The 26,706-nt window shown below is 38.2% G+C and overlaps 1 protein-coding gene across 1 annotated transcript in view; it reads right to left on the bottom strand.

Annotated features, from left to right (window-relative positions):
- Nucleotides 1–5,169: 5,169 nt before the first annotated feature.
- The window catches only part of LOC109402580 (uncharacterized), a 32,514-nt gene continuing 10,977 nt past the window's right edge, over nucleotides 5,170–26,706 (bottom strand). The window contains exon 2 of the mRNA XM_019675272.4: nucleotides 5,170–20,000. Coding sequence (XP_019530817.3) covers nucleotides 11,886–19,985 — 8,100 coding nt within the window. The 5' untranslated portion in view covers nucleotides 19,986–20,000 and the 3' untranslated portion in view covers nucleotides 5,170–11,885. The remainder of the gene's footprint in view (nucleotides 20,001–26,706) is intronic.

Below are 26,706 nucleotides of genomic sequence, written 5' to 3'. Positions count from 1 at the left end.
CGTTCAAAACGGGAATTAGTAGCGTGAGTATGTTGTAACGTCACGCTATTCGTTCCCATTTTAAGCAAGCTTTTCCAACGAAAACTAAATGTTTCACAAATTGTACAGGGAGTCCGAATATGCAAAAATATTTGAGTTTTACGGCCGTATTTATAGAGTTATAGTGGAAAATCTGACCGAAAAGGCGTCAAAACTTTGTAACGTCACGGTAGAATGTGCCAACACCATTTACTATCAAATTTTCGTACACAACAGAACATGTGCTCGATGAACAAATTGAGATTTGAATTATGAAAAGAAATCCACGTACTCCGGTGAGACTCGAACTCACGACTCCCAATTCGCTAGACGGGCGCTTCTATTCCTCCAAGCTACAGAGTCACTGTTCTGTTGTGCACATGTATGTCAAAGCATTTTTCAACAGTGTAATTTCCCACATGGCTTGGTCAGCCAAAGCAAAATCAAGAAATTGACATTTGTCAACTTTAGGGGCTGTCCATAAACCACGTGGTCATTTTTTTGGGACTTTTCAACAAGCCCCCCCCCCCCCCGCGTGGTCATTAGTCCATACAAAATTTTTTATTTGTCCATACAAAATGGTCATTGGCCGACCCCCCCCCCTCATGACCACGTGGTTTATGGACAGCCCCTTACCGCAATCGGTCGACCGAGGACCGATCCGTCGAGAGTCCGACTGCACACTAATTGTCATACCAATAAGTGATTGGGAGGCAGTGCCCGAAGCTCTTGACAATTAAAAATAATTTCCTCTCCCGCTTTGACACACATGTGCACATTTAATGTGATGTTCATCTAATCCCATCCGAAGGAGATTTGGATTGTTAAAAGAAGATAACCATGTGCAACTGTGGAATCGAGTTCAGTTCTAGGCCTGCTGGCGACGAAGATAGTGACCCCGTAGCTTGAAGGAATAGAAGCGCCCGTCTAGCGAATTGGAAGTCGTGAGTTCGAGCCTCACCGGAGTACGTGGATTTCTTTTCATAATTCAAATCTCAATTTGTTCATCGAGCACATGTTTTGTTGTGCACATGGATGTCAAAGCATTTTTCAACAGTGTAATTATAGTTGTTACAATCCTCAAGGTATTAAAATTTACCATTCGTCGACCGGTTTCGGGCGCAATGTCACCCATCAACAGGACAATGCCCGACTGAAGGCGTTCAGTTTTCGTACGATGTTCTAAGACATCTGAAGAGAAGAGATGCTACTGGGCGGGTCCGTCTTCATTCATCAACGGTCTTCGGATGTTGCTGATGAACATGGAATTCCCCAATCTTGCTGAGCAACCGAATCCAGCGATGAAGCGCATACAGTGGACTCCCAACATGAAATTGATTGGTAGAATGCAAAACTCGTCGAAAGCGTAAGGTAAACGTTGCATTTAAACGCTTGGGACTCAATGCACAGTAGGTTGCGGCTTATTTTTCAAAAGTTGTTGAAACCTGGAATTCGTAAGCTCTTCTGGATTCAAATGACATAAAAAGAGATACCTCTGAGTTTGAGCCAAAAATATTGAGATTTAGAGGTGGCGCAATCGCCTCAAAGTTGAATTTTCGAGTAATAAAAAGGTGTTTTCACTTCATGTGCCATCACTTTCTCAATTTCAACCGATTTACAATCTTCTTTTATGAATCTCTCACAAATTAAATTTCGAATAAACTTGTTGAACATTAAATTTTTCCAAAGTCACGCAAAATATGAGTTTTTTCTAATTTCTAAAAAAAATGCTCGAAGTAAACGAAGGACACGCTGGAGAAATTCCAGAAGCAAGTTTCTCCCTGGAAGTTCGGTTGGAACCTCTGGAAGAATCCCTGAAGGATTTCCGTGAAGAATTCCCGGTAAAACGACTGCAGAAACATACGATGAAATCATTGAGAGGATTCCCAAAGAAATCCCTAGTGGAATTTCCAACGGGATCCCTAAAGCAATTCCCGAAGAATATTTCCAGGAATCTTTTGAGGAGGAATTCCCTGAGCACAATTTTGAGGATTTCCTAGAGGAATCCCTTGAAAAATTCCGGAGGAACTTCTGAACACATAATGAATACGTGAGTAAATTTCAAAGGAATCACTGAAGAAACGCTTGAATTAATTTATGAAAAAAATCTAGAAGGAATCTTTGGAACAAGAATCCCTTATAAAATTCTCGAATAAATCCTTAAAAAACAATCCCAGGAAATACCCTGAGAGAATTGCATGCAGGAATTTCCGTGAGGAAGTTCCGTGAAAAGTTCTCACAGAAACAGCTAGAAAAATTGTCAGAGGAATTCATCGAGTGAGTTAGCGAAGTCCTTATCTGGCCTAAATTTCACTTGCATATCTCACCAAAATCTGGCCTGAAGTTACATTGTACACTATCACAACGTGGTGGTGAAATTCGTACCGGAAGTAAACATGTACACTAGCGCCACGTAGTGGTTAAATTCGAAACTGTGTTCTTCATGTCCTGGAAGTACTCGTAGTCCTGAACAACTTTGCCGAAGATCGTACTTTCCTATCTGGCTTCAATCTGGTGATATATCTCATATGTAAAAGTCGTACCGGAAATCACTGTGTACATTAGCGCCATGTAGTGGTGAAATTCGGAATTATGATGTTTATGATCTGGAAGTACTCATAGTCCTAAATAACTTCGCCGAAGATCGTACCTTCCTATCTGGCTTCAATATCGTGCTATATTTCACCAAAGTCGTACCGGAAGTAACTATGCACACTAGCGCCACTTAGCGGAGAAGTTCGGAACTATGAAATCCATCACCAGGAAGTGGTTGTTGTTCTGATCAACTTTGCCGAAGACAGAATGTTGCTATCTTGTTCAAGTTCCGAGAAAACTCGTTGCAAAAACATGGTACTCATAACCAATCTGCGAACAAAACGGAACCGGAAGATGTTAAAAATGTGGAACTTATGTATTCGCCTGGTTCTCACCGGAAGCTGCATGAAATTCCAATCGGTTTCTATTACACCTTTCTAGGATAGTGTAGGATTCCGTTAGCGCAAAAAGATTGAAATTTGGTTCACTCACTGCTGAGATATGGATCCTAGGTAACAATTTGATGATGTACAAACGTTTCTCCAACTTTTTTAAATCAGCTTTCCTTTGAACAAAAGCTGAGCACAAGAGGTACAATCCTTTATTCAGCTCCTAAACATCTAATTTTGCTGATTTTATTCAACTTTTAACTGATTTGAGTTTCATTGGAAGGCTGATTTAAGGCTTAATATGCGCTTAATCAGTAATCAATTAAATTTATTAATTGTGTAAAAAAAAAATAAAAACACTTTCGTGAGCCTATTTTCACCATTGCTGCGTCTATTTCCAGAAGAAGTTTAGGAATATATAAATTTATCTGTGAGAAAACTGGGAATCGAACTCGGACCTCCTGATTTATAGCCACTCACCTCACACAACTTGATATTCAGCCATCTATGTATTGCTGATTAAAGACGTTGAACAAACCATGCTTGAGATCAATATGCAGCTGTCATTGTGTTCAGCCATTGATACCATTAAGCTGCTATTGTTCAGCTGATTCTCTCACTGTTCAGCATTCATTGTTACTTGGGATGTGCAAAAAAAAAATAGTTCCACGTTTTTTCGTCTGTCGGTACTTTACGTTATAAAAACCCAGTTGGTATAAGCAGTGTTAATACAGTTATTATAAAACAGTATACTGAGATGCAAACTCAAAATTCAACGTTTAAGACTGCTGTAGCATGAGCAACTTTTCGAAATTTAGTCTAGCGTATCAGAGCTAACAAACCTTAGATACATCTAAGGCTTATAAAAAAAGTAGAAACATACGTTATTCAAAACCATATTCTGTATTTGATCAGTGGTATATGACCTTTTAATAAATACATTTACTTTGAAAATCTGAATTACAGATGTGAAATTAATTCAAGCTTTTTGGTATATCCGACTTGTTGAAAACGTAAAAGAAGCAGAAGATTTAGAAAAATCAAAATTAAAAAATAGAGGATTTAAAATATTCAGAAGCAAAAATAAAACAATAAGAAAATTGAAAAAGAGGAGACGGTAGATGTACCGTCTTACCCCGCTCGTTCGACACGTTTTAATTCGACACTTTTTAATTCGTACCCCGCTTATTCGACACATGTCGAATTAAAAAGTGTTGAAATGTCACAGCGATGTACACTGTAAATGCAAAACAGTTTAATGTTGCGCTTATACTCGCACCCGTAGCTGCTCCTTTTGCAGACGCTAATTCCGGATGTTCTGTTTTGGTGCTATTTAACGCCCAAACCGCCTAGAGATCAACCGGAATCGACTGAGGATGGCAACAATCGTAAAAAGAACGAGCTTTTCATTCGCACCACCGAAATATCTGTTGAAATTATGTTTCATAACAAATCCGGAAATCAAAACAAAAACAAAAATAGAGTTGCCAAATTTCAATGAGCAACGTGGTGTAGGGTGACCAGTTTGTCGAATTAAAAGTTTACCCCGGTTATTCGACAACAGTCGGTGTCGTATTAGCGGGGTAATACGGTACCAGAAATAAGCGAGAAAAATGAAATAAATGAGAGAGAAGCGAAAGAAACAAGTGCAATTGAAAAAAATGGAAGAAAAATACGCGAGAGAAATAAAAACTTCAAGAGAATAGCATGATACTAAGACGGCAAAGGAAACTGGGGTAACTTTCTCTGTTCAGGGCATAACCACTGCGACCAATATTTGATCTATTGTGGTATACTCCGTGTCCTTTGTAAAGTGCATGCCGTATTAACTTATCACCATTGAGAAGTTATAAAGTATTCGGTTTTATTACATTAGGTAGTCATTATTCTCTTAAAAACTTGTGAAAAAAATTCCACATGTTTTGGTGAGATTTAAACTCGGGACCACGTATCGTCAGTCCAGCGCTTTAGCCAACTAAGTCATCAAGTTATGATATTGATAGATAAACCGAAAGAGAGATATAGTTGCGAAAGACGAACCCGGTTCAAACTCAGTTCGACTTTTCTATTCCGCAGTATCGTTTCGTAGGTTTTCGGTCACGGTGATAGTTTGGAAAGTGTATCATTAGGTATTATTACTTATCTATCGATTGATGTTGATTTAAGTATTATAAACTTTTCTAGCATGGAATGTGACATTGACACTGAATATGAGAAAGTTCGGATATAACATTATGCGTACCAAAACCGTTTTATTTCAATATAATTATTTTTCGATGTATATATTTTCAAATTTTAACGAGTAACAAAAATTGTATATATTCAACTACTCAACTACTGAAACCTAGGGTTTTTTTTTTTATAGAATCATATCTCGAGTTAGAGAGCATGGGACGATTTTTTACATGGAGGTCCTGAACCCATGATCATCAATTGAATTTCTTTTCAATTTACATCTAGCATCTTGGAATATGCAGCCCTAACCAAATTTGGAATACATACCACGCTTCGCAGATAATCCGCTCCGAACGCGTCCAGCAGAGGTGCTTCATACGTTTTGCGCTTCGCATTCTATCATGGTACAATCCTGATCGTCTCCCGGACTACTCTGTACGCTGCACAGTGGCCGGAAGCCGGACAAAACCTCAAAAATCGACTTCAATATTTTATTTTTCTAATATTTTTCTTCCATTATAGATACTTCAACTAAGAAAACCCCAAATTTTCAAGAGATTTGGTCGAAAATTGAGTCTTGTAGATTTTTTCAAAGTTGAAGTTTTATGTGCTACAATATTAGTATTTATTGTCTTAATTTTATAAGCTTCCTTCATGAGTTCGTTGTAAAAGTTAGGAAGACTTGAATAATGTGACAATATTTTTTGTGTTTTTGGGTATGAATAACCATAACAATTCAGGGATTGTTTGGAATTCAATCACAAAATTATTATGTTTTTACAATATGCAAACATATTGACTTTTATGAAATTTTGAAGAAAAACTTCGCATTAAAGAGATCCAGTACTTGTTTAGGAAACATCAGAAAACGACGCCGTATCCCGGATCTGACGTGCAATTTTGTCTAGTTTTTGGCTATATAGGTCACTGTTTGCGCATTTTTTCCAAATTTAAGTAAAAATTTATTTTAATTCGCCAATTGGAACAGACCCTAAGTATGAATAAGCCTTTATTTTCTTAGACACTACCCACATGCTGCTTCACCAGATACAACTAACTCTTTTAATCTTCAAAATAAAAGAAAGACAAAAACAACCGTGAAAACATGTCAAAATAACTACAAACCATTGCTCATTGATTTTCTTAAACTGGTTGTTTCTTCGATTCATCTTAATCGTTATAGTTGCTCAACATTCTTGGAAACAATCTCTTCACGAACTTCTATCGAACTTTCAATATATAGTGACACAAATTCGTCGACATCTACGTGTTTCTTTTCTACACGCACATCGCTACAGTTCAAAGCAACAATCATCTATAAAATATAAAAGGAATTCACTAAACGGCGTTAAACGCTACGTTAAATATTTTTTTGCGTAAACGTCGCGATCACCAAGGCAGTCTTTGAATATTTAAAATCAATTTTATGAAACGAGCATTTTACGCTCTTTAGTGAAACCCCTTTTATTGTTTTTTTAAACTTGAAGTTTTATTGTATGTTATTCATGCCGTTTCATTAAACACGTTAAACATTTCTGCGAACGACACACAGAGTGATACAGATTTTGAAAACATTTGCTGGAACTCTACTGTTCATAAATATGATTACCGATCTCTGATGATCGTTTATCAAAAACTCCCTTCAATATTGCGAATATGAATTGCCAATTCTTTATAGATAGGGTTGTTTCGGTTGCTTCGACAAGTGAAAGCAGGGATCGATGTACCTTACAACCCAAACTCGGAAGAGCATATATGAAGTTGTTGAAACGAGATTGATAAAAAGCAGTTCAAATTTTACGCAGTTCACTATATTAGACTATCTGACCCCATAACGATTGAGTTAACACACCTCCGTGTACCCACCGTAAAATGTCACGTGGTCTATGGGCAGTCCCTGAGAATACACCACGTCTTGTCAGCCAACATTGGTGTGTATCTGAATTGATCTATTGAAAGAACACGTAGGTAAATATTTTTTGAATATTTTGGACCACCTTAATAGCAAAAATAAACACAATTATAGTTTATTTCAATACCAATACATGATTTAAGAACCCCCAAATTAAAAGGTTAATCAAAACCTACGTTCAGAAAGCACTTAGTGATAGCTTATTATAGATTATTTTTACATGCTTTCCATAATCAGCAGATTTCAAAATTTTGAACCACTCTAATAAAGTAAAATCAAAATATATGATAAGTTCCATATCAGAAATAGATTTGGGGAACTAAAATCATCATAACCTGTGAATTTTAGCAATTTCGGTTATCATTTGAGGTTTTGTCCGACTTTTGTATGGAGGCCCGCCACTGTGCGCTGCCGCCGAATTGATATGAAACTGCTCAATGATCGGCGTAAAAAGTTACATCAGCTGATCGTTTTCGGTACCGTAAACCGGGGTCAAATTGATCAGCGGGGTGAAATTGATCATTTGGGTACTACATTGTAATTGCATACCAGGAACTTCTAAGCGTCGCAATGATCTAAAACTTCTGACCTCATCTAGTCCATAAATATCTAGAGATGAGATTAGACTTTTATTTGTTTAGAAAAAAGTTAGTTTTGCCTTATTTTTTAGGAATTTGCTATGTATTTTTCACTTAGCTGAAATCATTGCTTCTAAACAATCGATTGCCACTAGGACTTCCCGTATTGTTTTTTGTTTTAACATTTTTGTGGTGCCTTGGTTGGAAAGTTATGAAGCTATTCTGAATATGAATAAGCTAAAAAAAGTTCTTTTTTGACGAAAAAGTAATTTATTGTAACAGAAATCACTTATTTCAAAGGAAATTGCCTACCTTCAGGCGTTAAGGTGGAAATTTCTAAATTTAATTTTGCATTATTAGTGCCAAAATTCACTAGTTGTAAGAGTTTTGAAGCGTTATTCGGATTGAGAAGAGCAAAATTAAGTGATAAGGAAATGTTTCTTTTTAACCGATGCTTAATTGATTACTGATCAATTTCGCCCCAAAGTTGCATCTTCAATTTTTTTTTATTTTTGAAGTACCGTAAAATGGGGTAACTTTGATAGTTTTTCAGCGAATTTTCTCAATATTTTTACATGTAACAGTATTTCCCCTAGTTTTATATTTTTAAAACAAGTACTGGGGCATCAGTTATCAATTGCAATTAAAAGATTCGACCATCTGAAATATTTTGGATAACTTTTAGTTTTTCATAAAACCGAAAATCAGATTTTCATTTTGGGGTAACTTTGATAATGCCCTAAAAACACATCAAATCTAAAAAAATAATCACAGATTTATATCTTAGGAGTATGAATATGATGAGAGAAGGCTTGTGGAATATATTACATAGATTTTTTATATCAAAACATTGATTTTTTACTAAATTCTACATATAAAAATGAGTTTGTGGAGTATTGAGTGCAAAACACAATAAATTTAGCTATCAAAAATCATTATCTTCGTAATAATGAATGCTTAACGGTACATTAACATATGATTACATGCTATCCATGGTTAGTCTTCTTCTTTTGGGTAGTTTTTTTTTAATGTTTTATTAACAAATTTTGAACAACACAGATTTATCTACATGAAATTACAAGGGCATTGCATACTTTTAGGCGTTTATCAATGTATGGAGATTAATATCCCAATTTACAAAACTGCTTCCAATTCGTAAAAACACACTTCACACAATCTACTATGATGAATCTATCGAGAATAAGAGTCCATTCATTGAAAAAATAGTTGTAACGAAGTCGTATAGCAGATTGTTTGAAGGGGTTGATAAATGACAAAAATATCAACAATTTTTATTTTTTGTCCAAAAAGTTGTATATAAACTAGATTTTAATGAAAATACGTCTAAGATGAACTTTCATATGTATAGAATTGATTTACATTTACCTTTTTCTTAACTGGTTGAAGGAATCATAGTTATAAGATAAATTACACAATGCCAGCCGAACTATCAAAGTTACCCGCATTATCAAAGATACCCCGTTTTACGGTAATTTAACTAAAAGTTTGATTTTGTTGAACAAAATTCTATCACATGGTTTTATAGAGATCCACTGGGTACTGATTTTACAGATATTCTTTTGGCAATATTTCAATTGTACCCCGGTTTACGGTATCTTGCAGAACAGTATTGACAGCCCGGATCTCCTGCCGCAACTTTCGTTGGATGCACCGATGCGTCAACTAAATCAAAACGATTTCTTTATACATAGTTCCTGAGAAACAACAACAATCCTTTGAGCTCCTTGGGTAGTTAACGAAGTTAGCAACATGTTTGAATTTGGTATGACGAAGCAGAATTTAAGGAATAAATTATTTATTTAGATAAAATATCAGTCTGGACGATTTGCATCGGAGACAAAGTAATAAGGGAACGCCCATAAATTACGTCACGCTTCGAGTGGGGAGAGGGGTTCAGCAGAGTGTGACGACTGGGGTGGCCCACACTTACATAGAAAACAAAAATTTAGAAAAAATGCCAAGTCTTACCTCCTGAATCGGTTGTTTGGGACTCCCAGAAGCTACGTTGAGCAAATCGATTGAGCCTAAGGGGGCGCTCAACAAGGTTGAAGTTTGTATGGGAAAACGTGGCCAAATGTATGCAGAAATCTTTAGTTTTCAGTTTTGCCGCTAGATGGCGCTGTAAGCGTTTGATGGTGAAACCCTTTGGTATTATTGTAGGTGACTTAGGCCACATTTTCCCATACAAACTTCAAGCTTGTTAAACGCCCCCTTAGGCTTTATCGATTATGCTCAAATTTTGAACGTAGCTTCTGCCGTAATTCTATAAAGTGACGTAAGCGCCATTCAAAATTTCGATATTTTTTGGTATATTATATATAATATCTGGTGTAAAAATAACACTGTGGTATTCCTGCTGTATTAGAATGCAAGATCTAGTCGTAATATATCATCTATGGAAAGAAACTTAGAAGATAAGCAAGAGTTTTATGCATAACAACCAAAAAAATGAGCCAAAACTATCAATGTCGCTTACGTCACTTTGCAGAATTGCGGCAGTCTGGGAGTCCAAAACAACTGATTCAGGAGGAAAGACTTAGCAGTTTTTAAAATGTTTGTTTTTATAAAAGTGTGGGCCACCCTAGTGACAATAATACATACAAAAATACAAAGCGGAGATCCCATACAAAAAAGGGTGACATAGGCGAAGGGGTGTTTGCAAATGATATTGTTTTTTCGTGACGTAATTTATGGACGTTACCTATTAAATAAATAAACAAAAATTCCGTTACGAAACAATCCATCATTTAGCCCAATATTACTTGTGTGATTCAAAATAAAATTCAATAAGTGACAATCACATTGCCTAAATCGCTAATTCAAAGAACATTAAAATATTAGCAAACTTTCACGTAGTATATATATTTTTTTGTTTTAAATTTTTGCCCAATTAACCCAATTTACAGCTCCATTGTCCACTTGGGACACTACGTGAGCGATTACAATTGACAGCTGCATTTACACTTTGTGCAGCGCCTATATGTACACATTCTACTATATCGACCGAGTTGCCATTTATGCTGCTTTCACTTTCACTACTCTATTATGGTAGAATGATGTGCACGAGGATGTTGTTGTGTGGCTGTAGTTCCTTTTCCAGTCCGATTGGGGGTCCATTGAGAGTTGCCGCTTGCCGATGTCCAAGTATTCGGGTCCGTTTGAGCTATTTGTTCAGAAGAGGGTCAGTGTCAGCCGGTCACGGAGCGAGGAGCAGTTGACGAAAAAATGCAAGTGCCGGGGCAGGGATCGAACCCTTGACTATCCACTTATAAAGTGAAGGTGTTACCACTGCGCAACGTGCCCGGCTATAATTTTGTTATTCCATACAATTTTAATGTTTAGAACTTATGAGAGAAATGCTTTCATGGGACTTCTTTGGGTGATTTCTTTCCTCCAATATCTTTTCGGAATTTTTTATTTTTTTTTGAAAAATTTTCAGCAATCTGTTGGAAATTCCTTTCAATTTCTCAGAAAATTTCTTCAGCAAGTTCTTCATTCCTTTTGCAATTGTTTAGTAGTTTTATGCCTTTTTTGGGTATTTTTAATGAAATTCCTTTAGAAAATCCTTCGGTTATACCTTTGGAAATTTATTTGGCAATTTTTTTTGAGAAATTTCTCGACAAGTCGGATTTCATTCAGCATTTTTTTTTTCGATCAGGGTTTTATTATCTATTCCATCGGGACTTCATTTTGGAAATTTCTTAGAGGAATCTTTAGTCAATTCCTATGAGAAGTTCTTCAGCTATACTACTGTGATTTCTATTTATAGTTCCAATGAAAATTCCATAGACAATTCGGGAAAACTTCTGGCGTTCTTCTTGTAACTCCTGAGGTAATTTTTGAAATCTTTCATTGAAAATTTCTTTGTGAACTTCGTCACCTATTGTTTCAGAAATTTCTCGATCATTTTTCTTCTGAATTTCCTATGCAAATTTCTCACGTGGATATTTCACGGTGTCTATGGTAGAAGAAAATTATTATAAAATAAATCAGAATCTCTAAGTCACCCATCATATGAAAGCAAAGGGAATTTTCTTTCATTTGGTGCTGTCGTCAAAATGTTCTATCGGGGGTTACTTTCCCATATAAATTTTGGATAAAAAGTACCTAACAAAAGGGTGTTTTCCGAAATTTTTTTCTAGAAATCACGAAAAAATAAATAAAAATTATTCTAGACCCCCTATAGAACATTTTTCTTTCAGCACCAATTGAAAGAGGACACCTTTACTTTTCATTTGGTGGGTGACTTGACGATGTTCATTTTTTAACAAAAAAATTTTCTGTAAAAGAATCTGTGGAATCGTCTTCGGTTTTTGGAATTTTCTCTTCGTTTTTCTTACTTTGCAGTAATCGTTCGCCTGATCGCACCCGTTGTCGTTCATGGTAAGCTATTTGGTGAACATTAAGATTCAGCGCTATAGGGTCACTTTCGTGTTTAAGGGCTGCATCCAGTCTTTTCTGAAGCTTTTTCGTCAATTTTTGGGGGTGAGGACCACAATGAACCGATCGGTTCGTGTTCAGAACCTCTTTAACTTCATTTTTATTGGGACACACGAGAACATTTATCGGCGCGTCGATATTGAAACCACTCTTGGTGATTGCCGGGTGATGCTTGAATTGTTTGTGGATCAAGTGATGCTCTTGTGTTTGGTCGGTCGTTGCATTGTTCATTGAATCGGAGTCTAGACTGATTGCTTCTCCGAGTTTGTTTTTATATGTTTCGAAATCATCATTAAACTTGGAAACACGTTTGTCCACCTTACGTGGTTTCTTTGGCTTATCGCCTTTATTGAACTTGGGAACACGCTTTTTCGGTTTAGGTTTTTTCTGTGGCTCATGGCCTCCACTGAACATTCTATGCGGTGCAATTCGTTCTAGTTGCGCCCGCTTTTCATACATTTGCTCAGCTTGGCGAGGATTGTTTTTGATTTGCTGAACCATTTTGTTGCGTAAGTCCGCTGCATTATTAACTTGAAGTGATTCTTTTTGAGTCGATCTTAGCTGCGCTACAACTGCGTCTATAGCACAGGAGTTGGTTCCAGAAGGAGTCACGATGAGGTTGGGGTCCAAAGGAGTGAAGTGACCTACCGGGTGATCCTTGGAGGGCGCAAAATGTTTTATATTAATGCGTTTACCTGGCAGTTTGCTTCCCACTATATACTTCAGTATGCCTTTCTCGTCGTAAACGTAGATTGGAGCATTTATTGCACCTGCGGATAGTGCGAAACTTGTAGTGTCGTGCAAGTGATCATCTTTTGTAACTATTTCAATCATCTTAGTAGTTTCCGGACCAAGATACTGATTTTCTTTGTTTGGAGTTTCGCTCAAGGCACGAACGGAGTTCGCCATAGCATTCGATTTGCTGCGATTATCTCGTTCGGTTTTGATCTCGTGTCTTAGTTTTGTAACCGACTCCTCCATATTGGCAAACAGACCATTGGCCACGCGGGATGAAACATGATTCAATGCCGGATTGATTATGTTCTCTTTGATAGAAGTCGTAAGTTTAACCGTTATGGTTCCTTTGAAGACATTGGCTAGCGTTTTGGGAGTTGACGCTTCCCGATAAGTCGACCGAAGTTCTGCATTTGCTGACACTTTCGAACTGTATACTGTATCTACCGTAACTTGGTGTACGTCAATATCTGAATTTTCGCAGTCCATGTCGGGAGCACTGGTTACGTTTTGATCAAAAGCTTGATTATTATTTTTCCCGGCGGAAAACTCAGTTTTTTCACTCAAGTATGATTTACTAGATTCATCCCTTTGTTCATTAATAGACTTCTCATGAGAACTAACTTTCTTGTTAAATTTTTTGATGAAATTTTCAGTGTATGTGTTGAGGGTGTATACACATTTGCCAACTCCCGCGACATCCATGACGCTTCCAGCATAAGGGATTGATCCAACTGCGACACCTTTTGCAATGCTCTTGAGCATCTCAGCACATTTGTTGATCTCCTTATCTTTTAGCAACTCCATTCCCTCTTTTATGAACAGCTGTTTCCAGTAGCTACTTCCGTTTCGCTCGTCTTCTTCCAGAGCCTTCACTACCAACGGATTCGAAGAAAGTGCCTCTATTAGCACATCACTCACTTTCGTAGTAATTTCCTCTTCCAGTTTGTTCATGAACACCTGATTAGTGCAATACTTGCCAGCTTCGTTCAAACACTCTTTTACAACACCCTTCCCTAATGCTTGACCAACTTCCTTTATGGCCAATTTCACGCCTCCTTGTGGCGCTGCAATTCCTTTGCCTATGTCGTAACACGTTCTTGAAACATCTTTAAGTCCGGACTTGAACCCCATAAACACGTTCTTACCGGTTTGTTTGATTAATCCATTTCCGAGAGATCCGGCTGCTTTGGCCGCTTGCTTGATGGAAGCAATACCAGAGCAAACGATCGACACAGTAAGGCTCACTACTTTCTGAGTCGCCCAGGCTGCCCAACTGAACGTTCCTGTGATTGCTGCAGTTGCCGCATGGATTAGATCTGCTACTCCTTCCGTAATCAGTCCCATACCCAGAGCCCCTCCGGTGTACATGACTATCAGACATCCAGCGGTGATTTGGGCAACACCAATCAAGGCAACTGCCGCAATGCTAACCCATGGTCTAGGAAGCTTTTCTTCAACTGTGAACAAGTTCTTCAGTCCGTTGCCGTATGCTTCGCGGATTGCTTTTGCATGATCTTCTTTCGCCTCTGAGAGCACGTCGTACAGATTTTTGAGAGTGACCTTGACGTTGTTGTTGTTCTTTTGTGCCATTTCAATAACTTCGCGCGCTTGTCGGATGTAGTCTTCTTGCTGGCTCAGGATATCTAGCTGGTGCTGCACGTGCTGGGAGGTTTGTTCTAGGCATTGATGTTGACCGATCAAAGTGTTAAAGGTCAACAGATTCGGACGGTACACGGATTTGATTAGATCCTCTGCTTTTCGTAGTTCGTTCAGCGCATCTTGTTGTTTGGTGCCTTTGTTCTCTGAATAAGACAACAGCGTCTGTGCCTTGCAATAACGGGCGTTCGCTGAGAATACGGGATCCAAATCGATCGCTCTGTCGTAGCACTTGATAGCGTTCTCGAAATGGCGTGCGTTGAGTTGTTCGTTCCCCTTGAGTACATAGAAGAAAGGATTACGCACAAGCTTATCCAGTGAGGCACGTTGATGAGTTGTATCTTCAAATTCATTCCTGAACATGACAATTGCTTCTTCAGCTGATGTCTCATCATCATCGAAGAGCTTGCTTTTCAACCAGAGACCCCAAGATTCCTCAAGTGCTTTTCTCTCGAAAGTTCCCCAGCCGTACCGTAAGGCCAGCTCACTGCACTTCGGATTGAACTTTTGACCATTTCTGAAGACGTCAAGTTGATTTTGCTGCACCAACGAAGATTGATTGGTGCAGTACTGGTTCCAAACGTTTTCGGCGTAACGTTTCTTGAAGGCAGGCATTTCTTCAACAACTTTTTTCGTTGCCTGAGATCGCAGATCTTGCATATCCTGTTCTGTCAGTTTACCTCGTTCAGCTCTAGTGAGACTTTTCAGCGCAGCTGACACAAACTCTTGATGACTCTTTTCCGCCCACATTGTCGCTTTTTCTGAAATTTTCCGAGAATCCAGATGGTTCGCTGAGTAATCAATCCACCCAGCGTTGAGGAGATCACATATGTACATTTTTCTTGTTTCGTCCATGCTTGGCAATAGTTCGTTTTCCAGCAAGCAGAACCGACTGAATAGACAGTCTTGGATGAGCATCTTCTTAGCGTCGTTGATTGCCGCGGTGATTGCTTTAGCTTCGCGCTCTTGTCGCATCTTCTTCAGTGATTCCATCGATAAGTTGCTGACATCGTACGTTATCAGTTGCGCCATGCCTCGTTTCCCTTCGCGAGCAGTTCGACCGACGTTCTGCATTTCAACGCGAAAGCTCTCCGGTAAGAATGTCACCAATACACACATGCCTCCGTGTTTCTCCACGTTTTTCGATGTTTTGATATCGGTTCCTCGACCCGCAATGTTTGTGGCAACAATAATCTCTCCGGAGTCGACCGCATTCTTCTCAAATTTTGTTTCTTCTCCGGTATAAATGAAAACCTTGCGGGGATCATGTATTTTTCTTAGCATGTTGGCAATATTTCGAGCTTGAGTGATGAATTTACATATAACGAGGACTGCTCGATTGTTTTGAGCATGATATAGGGCATTTTCCTTTACGCTTTGATACCACGTTTTTACATTGGATAGAACCAACGGTGCAAGTTCCTTACATCGATATCCTGACATTTCGTTGTTTGTAATATCCGTTATTTTATGTGGTGGAATTACGATCATATCTGTGCCATACATTGTTTGCAAGAAATCTTGTGTCGATTGTTCCCCGAGAGTTCCGGTCAATCCGTAGATGTTGGAGCCGTATCGCTGAAAGAAGCTTACATTGGAAATGAAGTTGGTCGATATACCTTCCGGGTCCATTCGTAAGCCTTCTTTCAACTGCAAAAACTGCGTCAGACCGTCACTCCAGATCATGTTGGTTTGAAGATCTCCGGTTTCGTTGAAGTTCACCGGAATGATTTTCCCATGAATCACAGTGTAGTGTGCATCTTTTTTATACGCCCATTTTGCTAGTATTGCATTTTTTACCCAAATAGAAATCTGATTCAATGCGAAACTTCTCAGATGTTCGGGAATATCCACGACTGGGTCGCGTGTATTCCAGGGCAGCTTAATGAGATCCAACCGCATCTGTTCGCATTCGGCCTTTATTTTCTCGTCATCGTTCGCTTTCGATAGCTGCTCTGCCACGGCCGTTATTCGCAGGTTCAATGCTTGATAGGCTTCGTATTCTTTCTGCTCGTCAACCGTTAGCTTCCGCAGCAACTTTCGTAGATGATTCTCGGTATGCGTTGTGATGAACTCTTTCTTATCGTGCACTTCGGTACTCACAGTCTCCCAATCTTCTCCGGAGTATAACTTTATTTCATTTCCAACTGCCTCAAAGTCCTCGGTAATGAAGAATACCTTATTGTCGCGCTCTATCATGTGGGCATTGATGTTATGGATTTGATGCCATATGACAGCCAGAGGAACTTCCAAATGAGTCATTCCAGGATTCTCATCTGACAATCGAACGCTATGGGTACGGCTGTCAAACAACATGCTGTCTACCTCATCCACTATGATCACTTGATGCTTGCGATTTCCTCGGCAATCGTTTCCCAGAAACTCTGTTCGCAGTACATCTCCCTGGAAATCAGAAGCTGTCCCGTAGACAATGTCACATCTGTATACTATTTTCTTATCTCTCTCAGGACTATTTTCGTCAACCGTAAGCCCGAACATTTCGAAGAACGGTCGTTGTTTCTTCACTTCAGGAATGGACAACTCGGTGGATGTAGTAACTATATCAACTTTGACGCCCTCTAGCGCATGGATTACCGCTAACATTGCCACAATGATTGACTTTCCCTCTCCTGTATTTATCTGAGCAAGTCGCCCATGGTCTTCGTTTGCCATTGATAGCACCAACAACGATAAAATCTGCGAATCTCGAGGCTTGAACCCATGGCTAAGTTCGACAGCCCGTATGACTACAGCAATTTTTTCTTCCAAAGTGGAGTTTTCAACATTTCCGACTTTGTTCAACTTGACCGAATCAGCCCAATGTCCTATTTGCGAAGATTTTAGCTTAGAATTGTATGTTGCTTTCACAGAGTTGAAAGCTCGCAAAACCTTTTTTCGGTCAAAGTTTATCGGATCTAGAGTACAGTCGCTCATACGATCGAGTAACTCGTCTACGCTGTACTCATAACTTTTACCGAAAATGGTAGAAACTATGAAATTGTCAACTTTTTGCTCCCATTTATCGGCATTTTTTTCAGAATTTATAATTGTTGCAATATCATCCCAGGCGTCTGACGTTTTTTGAAACATTATTGTGTTTTCTAGAATTCTTACGAAATTTTCCATGTTCTGTGCTAAACGAGACGTATTTGATCTGAGAAAATTCAGCAATTTGGTGTTTGGACCTTTTCTTAAAAATGTTCCCAGTTTTGAGTTTATATGGCGACTCACCTCAGGGTTAAGTTTGTATATTTCCTGTATCAAAATGTGGTAGTTGAGGTCGCTGATCCAAGCTATTACACCATGGTGCTCACATTTTTTTGAAACTATATCCATGACTAAGGAATAACACATATGCTCATTTTTGACCTTATCCAAGAAGTCACATATTGCTAGCTGATTCGATTCTCCAGCGATGGCGTTCAGAAATTGCTGCGTCATCAAACTGTTCCAGGGCAAACTTACAAGTAATTCTATAAGTTCGGCAGAGGCTTTCGCATTGATAAACTCCGGGAGTTTTGACTTAACCCAACATCTTTTCAAATCGGAATACCAATTTTCTCCCCTTTCGCGTACTACTTCTAACCCTACGAATTTAACTTGGGTAACCATATCCAAGACATCGTTTATGTGTAGCAATGCCAACCCACGAATCAACTGCTCTGTCTGAAGTGCATATAGAAGCTTCTGACGATCCTGCCACTCGAACAATTCTCTAACTATCATCCAATGATTTTTGAAAACATTCAGCAATACTTCATCTACTTTTCCCTCCGGATAGGCTATGAGTTCAAATATCAAATTCTGTTCGATCCATCTTACCACCGGAAATCGCTTTATGACTCGAATCTGCAGTTTGCCTCCCCTGAGAACATACTCCACGATTTGTTGCTGTAAAGCTATGCTCACTTTACGCATATTTCTTCTTACAACTTTTGACAACTGCATGAATGTTTTGTGCTTAACTGTTTGAGCGATTAGTTGATGCCGTCGTTCGTTGTTTTTGCGGTTATTTTTTCGACTATATTCTCTATCGATAGCGTACTGAGCTAATCGCTTGATTTCCTGAGACATGTTTTTCTCTAACCTCATTAAAATAATGTCTATCAGCTTGGTACTATTTGCTTCAATCTGGTTGAACAACGATTCGATTGGAACAACATTATTTAAGTTTAATGCTTCAAAAAGTAGTCTTGTTTCATCAATTTCAGCTTCTCTTTCAGGCAGCTGATTTTCATAATCTGTCTCTGTAGCATCTATGGGCCCTTCCTGCTGAACTGCTCTAGATTCGCCCATATCGTTCATAGCCTTACACTCTTCTGTCTCTTCTTCACTCACATAATCCTGTTCATCTTCTAACACGGCAGTTTTCTGTTGCAATGTTTGTTGCAATTTAGATTTGATTGCTTCCTTCTCTTGGTTTTCTTTGACGATTCGGTCATGCTCTTCACGTTCCCGCTTTAGCCGGGCCTGCTCTTCCCTCCATTTATCTTCAGCGATTTGTTTCTGGCGTTCTTTTTCCAGCAGCTCTTGCTCTTGCTGCTGTCGCAACAGAGCCTCCTCTCGCTGGCGTCGTTCTTGGAGTTCGCGTTCTCTTTTTTCTTTTTCCCGCTGCTCTTGTTCGCGCTGCTGTCGCAATCTTTCCTGTTCTTGTCTTCGGTGTTCTTTTTCCTGCTGCTCCCGCCGCCTTTCTTCTTGGAGTTCTCGTTCTCGTTGCTCTTGCAGTCTCCTCTCCCGAGCGATTTGTTCTTGGTGTTCTCTTTCTCGCTGCTGTCGCAACCTTTCCTGTTCTTGCCTCTGTCGTTCTTGCTCACGTCGTTCTTGCTCTTGCTGCAACCGAGCCTTCCGTTCTTGCTCTTCCCGACGCCTTTCTTCCTGGAGTTCTCGTTCACGTTGCTCTTGTTGTCTTCTTTCCCGAGCGACTCGTTCCTGGCGTTCTCTTTCCCTCTGCTCTTGTTCTCGCTGCTGTCGCAACCGCGCCTGTCGTTTTTGCTCCTCCCGCCGCTGCTGTTCTTGGCGTTCTCTTTCCCTCTGCTCTTGTTCTCGCTGCTGTCGCAACCGTTCCTGTTCTTGCCTCTGTCGTTCCTGCTCTTGTCGTTCGCGTTCCTCCTGTTCACGGCGTTGAGCAGCTTGCCGTGACGTACAATTGTGATCGTTGCGATGGGAGCAATAATCGTAACATGTACCGTTCGGGCAGTAGTAGTGACACCGATCGCAGTAATATGTAGCACACTTGGAACAGCTGTGTCCACCGCCACGCAGACCAGCTTGTCCGATGAATAGCACAGATGTATCGCCAACGGGCAGCAGTTGAACGTGCGACGGATGCCATTGAAGAACATTGTTCTGGCCTAAATCAAATGCAGCGTAGGGATAACTAAAAACAACTGGAACACGTTTGACTTGAATGCAGCGAGGAATCGATGAGTCCAAAATAGTTGCTTGAACATCTTGACCCGTCGATTGGAGCACTGCTCGGAAACCTTCCTTGGTTCTGACTAGAGCCTTAGGAACAACATCCATGGTGGTGATTACAAGCTGAAAAAGGTGTAAATTATATAAGTTTTGATTTTGCTACATTACGGAAAAGTACATTTGATGATTTATTCGTTAAAATCTTGGATCCGCTCATATACTCACTCGAATAAAACTCGAATAAACCCAAGCAACACACATGGTTACAAAACAGTTATGGCAGCGCATGTAAAGGTTGCACAGAAGTCACTGCGACTTACTGCGCAACTTTTACATGCGCTGCCTTGGCTGTTTTGTAACCATGTGTGTTGCCTGGGAACGTTTAACGACAAGTGTATCCGCCATTGATTGCGCAAAGTTTCACTGAGAAATTTGGAAAATTTCCACAGAATTGGTTATAACTCGGGAACGAAGGAAAATCACATCTTGAAAATTTCACAGAATATAGCTCATACAATTTCCTTTCAAAAATATTTATTTTAGGAATTTTTCGGGACTTTGAAAATAGTTTTTTCCGACTTTTCCAACCGATTCCAACCGATCAGTGGAAAATTTTGTGGAAAACAAATTTTATTTTGTATTTTTTTTGAATTGCTGGTAAAATTTGCTTATGATTTCACTAATAAATTTGTGCCTAAGATGCTTTGTTCTTGAGTTATGATTTTTCAAAGTAGGTGGTGTCTGTAGAAAATGTTTGTTTTCCACTGGAGTTTTCCGCGACCCTCAGTTTTTCAATTTAGTTTTTGTTCGTAAATATATGACCCTTACCTTGAAAAAAAATTTCGTTGAATTCTGAGAACCTTTGTACAAATTTTTACGATAATAAAACTAAATCCCCAATGGTATAAACGGCATCCTAGGTTATGATAGGTTTTTGATCGTGACAGCATATGCTGATGATCTTGCTCTCTTCGTTAAAAACGAAGAAGAATTCGATTTATTGCTTGTTGCGTACAAAAACTCATCTAAAATTTTGAACTGTGCAATCGTAAATTATATCGCAACTTAAGCACCTCTAATGCAACTATTCGTCGGCATACAGCCTAGAATAATAAAATTACACTCAGAAGATTAGATGAGCAGTTATAGTGAAGAGGTGATTGGGAACAGGTTCATATGGATGGCCACCGAATTTGTAAGTTTACAGGGGATGGCCTAAATATTTGGGATAGGCAACATTTTTTCTCCCACAAAAAAATTCAACATGCTGTAACTTTTCATAAAGTGCATCAAAAAATCTCAAATTTTGACTGTTTGTCAACCTATTATATGTGAGTCATTGGTACAAATTTGGGCTCGATTGATTAATGTTTTGCAATTTTGCAAAGTTACAACCGTTCGGGTAAAACACTATTTTTTAGACAACTAATTTTTGAGCTGTCATATCTCGGAAACCAGCAAACCGAATTGAATGAATTTTTTAACGTTTATCAACAATATATTGATACTTAATACGACGTTATAAAATGTAATATTTTTTCACGGTGAATTAAGTTATATCGGGTTGAAATTTTTACCAATATAGAGGAAAATATATCAAATTTACAATACCACACAAAAATTATTAAATGTGTTTTTCCTTCAATCTATATAGGCTCTAATACATCTGATTAGAGATAATTTGATAACAGAAGTGGAAAATCTTTGGATATCAACACTAAAATTTATTGACATTGATGTAAAAAAATACATTTTTTCGAGAAAAATCCAAAAAGTGTCAATTCATGCTATTTTTTTTCAACGTTTAAAAACTATCTAATGTTTTAATAGTTTGTGAAGCATTTACATATTGTTAGTGAACGTTCAAAATTTCATTCAATTCGGTTCACTGGTTTCCGAGATATGACAGCTCAAAAATGAGTTGTCTAAAAAATAGTGTTTTATCCAAACGGTTCTAACTTTGCGAAATATTAATCAATCGAGCCCAAATTTGTATCAATGATGCACATATAACAGGTTGACAAACAGTCGAAATTTGAGATTTTTTTATGCACTCTATGAAAAGTTACATTACAGCATGTTGAACTTTTTTGTGAGAGAAAAAAAGTTGCCTATCCCAAACATTATGGCCATCCCCTGTATTTGTATACGTTCAATAAAATAACTTTGTATGTTTTATAGCTTGTTTTATAGCTGATCATAGGAGAACCCAAGGGAGAACCTATGTGTTTTCTTTCTACTGAAAGAGTCGAACCTCGTCGCCACCTCTTGCATCCGCAACAATGCTGTAAATTATTCAATCGTATAGAGTTGATTCCAAAATTAAATTTAATTTGGAAAAGTCTCACTTATCAGAATTAATTGTTGTAAAGGTGGACCGTTCTTTATTAACAGTGTAGAATAACAATGAACAAAGACACAAAACTGATTTTCCACTAAATTGATCATTGGTACCTATACATCACCTCGATAACCGAAATAGTAGATCGGGCAAATTTAGCTGAGACATCGATTTTTGCAAATCTATTTAAATCGAACCAGCAGAATCGATTCACCGATTTAATCGAATGCATTAAATCGATTTTTTCACATCGATTTGATATCATGAGTTGTTCCAAAACTTTAAAAAGTTTCGTTTGCCATGTGGAATACAATAGCATGGAACGTTTTATTTTTCTAAAAAAAATGCAATGTCAAAGTTTGAGATTGTACAACAAACATTTCACGATTCTGGCTCGAAGATAGGTTTGATTTTTGGGACAGTGTGCATACTTAAAACCTTATAAACAGTTAACAGTTTGAATCGAAAGAAAAATCTAATGAAGGGAATCGGTTCGGTCAATTTTGTGGACTCAAAAAATCGTTGAATCGGAACAAAAACATCGATGTTGCGAGCATTGATTCAAAATTGCCCAACGTTAGATCATACTGGCTTTCATTATTATGAAAAAAAAAAACAGTCTGCATTTAAGGCGAAACTGGAAGCATTTCCTCACTTTTTGGTTTTTGATTTTTCATTAAATAACGAAGCAATATTTTCAAAATCGGTTTTCGTGCACATGTAGAGTATGTATCAAAGTATCTTCTGATTTTTTTTTGTAGTGAAAAATGTTTTTCGTTTTTGCAGAAACCATTTTTGAACAAAATTAGACAAAAAAATGGTTTCTGCAAAAATGGAAAACATTTTCCACCTCAAAAAAATTCAGAAAATACCTTGATCCATACTCTACATGTGCACGAAAACCGATTTTGAAAATATTGCTTCGTTATTTAATAAAAAATCAAAAACCGGGAAAATGAGAAAATGCTTCCAGTTTCGCCTTAATGTATGTCATCGTATTGCAAGTTACACCGCTGTTGCATGTAACCCCGTTTGACGGTACATCAAAGTGTACTGAAAGGCTCTCTGTTCACTTAAAAAACGAATTTTCGGTAGAAGGCTCGGAGAGTCGAATCACATGTCATATACCAATCAACTTAGTTCGACGAATAGAGATGATGTCTGTATGTGTGTATGTATGTATGTATGTGCGCAAAAAAAGTTCACTCACTTTTAAGGCAATTTCCATTAGATGATTTTACATATTATAGCTTGAATCGAACCGGAATTTTACCACAGTGTTTGCTATTGAAAATGGTGCGGATCCGTCAAGGTTTTCCAGAGTTATGGCCATTTTAGTGCTCTGGACTTGCACCGGTGAACTGGTCATAATATATTATATAAAATTGAACCACAATCTAAGTTTAGAATTAGCTAAAGGTTAAAATACGCGTTAATAAAAACAAAAAAAAAACAAATTCTATCATGCGACACATCAAATTGCGCCGAGTTTTGTGCATGGTTGCCGAATTTCATGCGGAAATCATCAATGGAAACCACAAAACTACGGTGTTGGCCAAAAATTCAAGACGGCGACCTAAAATCCAAGACGGCGGTCCACAACTAGAAGAGGCGGATGTTTTAAGGAGTTTAAGGCTCCAAAACCGTGCAATATGGGCACATTTGGTATGGAGAAGATATCCGGAGACCAAAAATGGGAACCACAATATTGAAGATGGCGGCCCAAAATCCAAGATGGCGGTCCAAAATCCAAGATGGAGATTGTTTTAAGGAATTTTAGGCTCTGGGTGTAGAGCCTAAAACTCCTTGCCATGCAATATGGGTATATTTGGTGTAGAGAAGATGTCCAGAGTCCAGAAATGCTGATCAGAATATTCAAGATGGTGACCCAAAATTCACGATGGCGGTTATTTTTAGATGTTTTAGGCTCTTAAGCCATGTAATATGGATATATTTGGTATGGTCAAGGATCCAGAAATGGTAACCGCATATTCAAGATGGAGGTTCAAAACCAAAGATGGCGGCCCACAATTCGAGATGGTGTTGTGGGTATATTTGGCAGGGAGAAAATGTCCGGAGTCACCAAATATGGTGACCAAAATATCTAAGATGGCGGCCCAAAACTCAAGATGGCAGCTGTTGTAGTACCCGAGCAAAGGCGGATAACAAAATGATATCACTTTGATTATAAACTGTGTTATCGGTGTTATCATTTTGTTATTTGTGTTATCATCTTTTTCAATTGATGATAACCAGATGTAACAAATTTAGCTATCGATAATTTTGGTCTATCGCGAGAACATAAAAATACTAAATGATAACAAAATATGTTATCTGTTTCCAAACGCACATTTCAAAGCTTTCCTAAAACTGAGAGTCTGATGAACCTCGAATCTAAAAATAGATTCCGCTTTCCATCTACAATGCGACTGCAGTACGAAAGCGTAGCCTTTTATTACTCTCACTCTCAATGAGTCCCGTTGGTATAGGGGCTATCGGCTGCGACCGACAATCACTCGATCAGATTTCGAGACCCGCCTGGGCGCAATAGTTGAAAACATTGGTTGTAAATTATAAGAAACTTTTTTCAATAGGTGACGATGCCGGTAAAGTAGATTTTTACTATTTTGGTCGATAAAATAGCTCTAAATGATAACTAATTGATAACTTTGAACTTAACAAAACCAGTTATCAGTCAGATGTATTTTTTCATGTTGATAACTAAATGAAATGTTGAACAAAATATTGTATAACACAATTAGTTATCAACTTGAACTCAATGATAACTTAACTTCTTATCATTTTGGTATTCGAGAAGTAAATATGAGTTATCATTTTTGTTATGTTGGCTCTTAATTCAACCTAAATGATAACAAACTCAATTATCAAACGAATGATAACCAGGTAACAGAACTTGTTATCATTTTGTTATCCGCCTTTGCTCGGGTATAGAGTATTAGTTTCTAAAACCATGCATTTTGTGTATATTTGGTATGGAGAAGATGTCCGGAGTCCAAGAATGGCGGCCAGGGTATCCAAGATGACGACCAAAAATCTACCCTGCCAGCAATTTTGTTGCTATATCGAAATTGCAACTGAAATAGTCACACAGGCATATACATACTAAAGTGCAGGCCATATCCAAACATATATCCGATGACTGCGATTCCATCCAACATGATTTACGATTTCTCGAAAAATTTCTACGATTTTCTCCGTTTAAATATACGATTATGCATGATCTTATTACGATTGAAAGTACCATTATACGACTGAAGATTTTCAAATTAAAAAAAAAACAATTGGTGTTCAGTGGGAATCGAACTTAGGTCCTTTGATTGAGGACTGCGCGTTATATCTATTGGCTACATTGCCAAGTGAGAAATAGAGAGTTCAAAGTGAATGGCATGAAACGAATAAAAATTAGCATGATACGGTGCGAGACTTGTGGTGGGAGCGTTGTTGTTGTGCATTGAGTGGCACCAAAAGTGGTGCCGTGCAAGAGGCCCGGAATTTACATCGTTGTTGGAATCTATACATCACTTATTGTAAGCCATCTGATGTATACAAATAGTATGAAAACCTATATATTTGGTTGAAATTATTGCTTCTTCTTCTTCTTCTTTGTGGCTCTACGTCCCCACTGGGATTTGGCCTGCCGCGCTTCAACTTAGTGTTCTTTGAGCACTTCCACAGTTATTAATTGAAGGGCTTTCTTTGCCTGCCATTGCATGAATTTGTATATTGTGAGGCAAGTACAATGATACACTATGCCTAGGAAGTCGAGAAAATTTTCCCGACCAGAACGGGAATCGAACCTGCCGTCTCTGGATTGGCGATCCAAACCCTTAACCACTAGACTAACTGGAGACCCCACCATGGTTGACATGTGTCAACCACAACAAAAATACAAATTTGTGATGCATACCATTTTTTCTTTTTCTCCATCATACAAATATGTAAACAAAACCATTTACGATTTCCGAGATGAGGATTCGACTATTGAAAGTGCAGTAACAATCATATGCGACTGTAAAAATGAATATACGATTTCTACGATTTCGTTCACTTCGTATACGATGCAAGTGTGCCGTAAACGATTTTTCACGATTCTATCCGATTCTGCGCGATCCTACCGATTGTATCTCGCATCTTTTATGATCGGAGACGAACAACAAAATAGCAATTGAAATTCAATTTGGCATGAAATGCGATTTTACGCAATCATTGTCAACAAATATACATATTATTATACAATTCTGATTCAATATATGAAAATATACGATTTTTTCCACATAATGATTTACGATACGTGGTTGGCTGGGTAAGATGGTGGCTCAAAATTTAAGATGGCGGTTGTAATAAGGAGTTTTGGCCTAATAAATCATGCACACGATCATTTCTTTTGGTTATATTTGGTAAATAAGAGAAATATGTCTGGAATTCAAAAATGGTGACCAGAAAATGGCGGCTCAAAATGCAAGATGG

This window comes from Aedes albopictus, chromosome 2, assembly GCF_035046485.1.
Source record: "Aedes albopictus strain Foshan chromosome 2, AalbF5, whole genome shotgun sequence".
NCBI classification, from domain to species: Eukaryota; Metazoa; Arthropoda; class Insecta; order Diptera; family Culicidae; genus Aedes; species Aedes albopictus.
The sequence above is the reverse complement of the archived record's forward strand: the minus strand, read 5'-3'. Positions and strand labels throughout refer to the sequence as shown.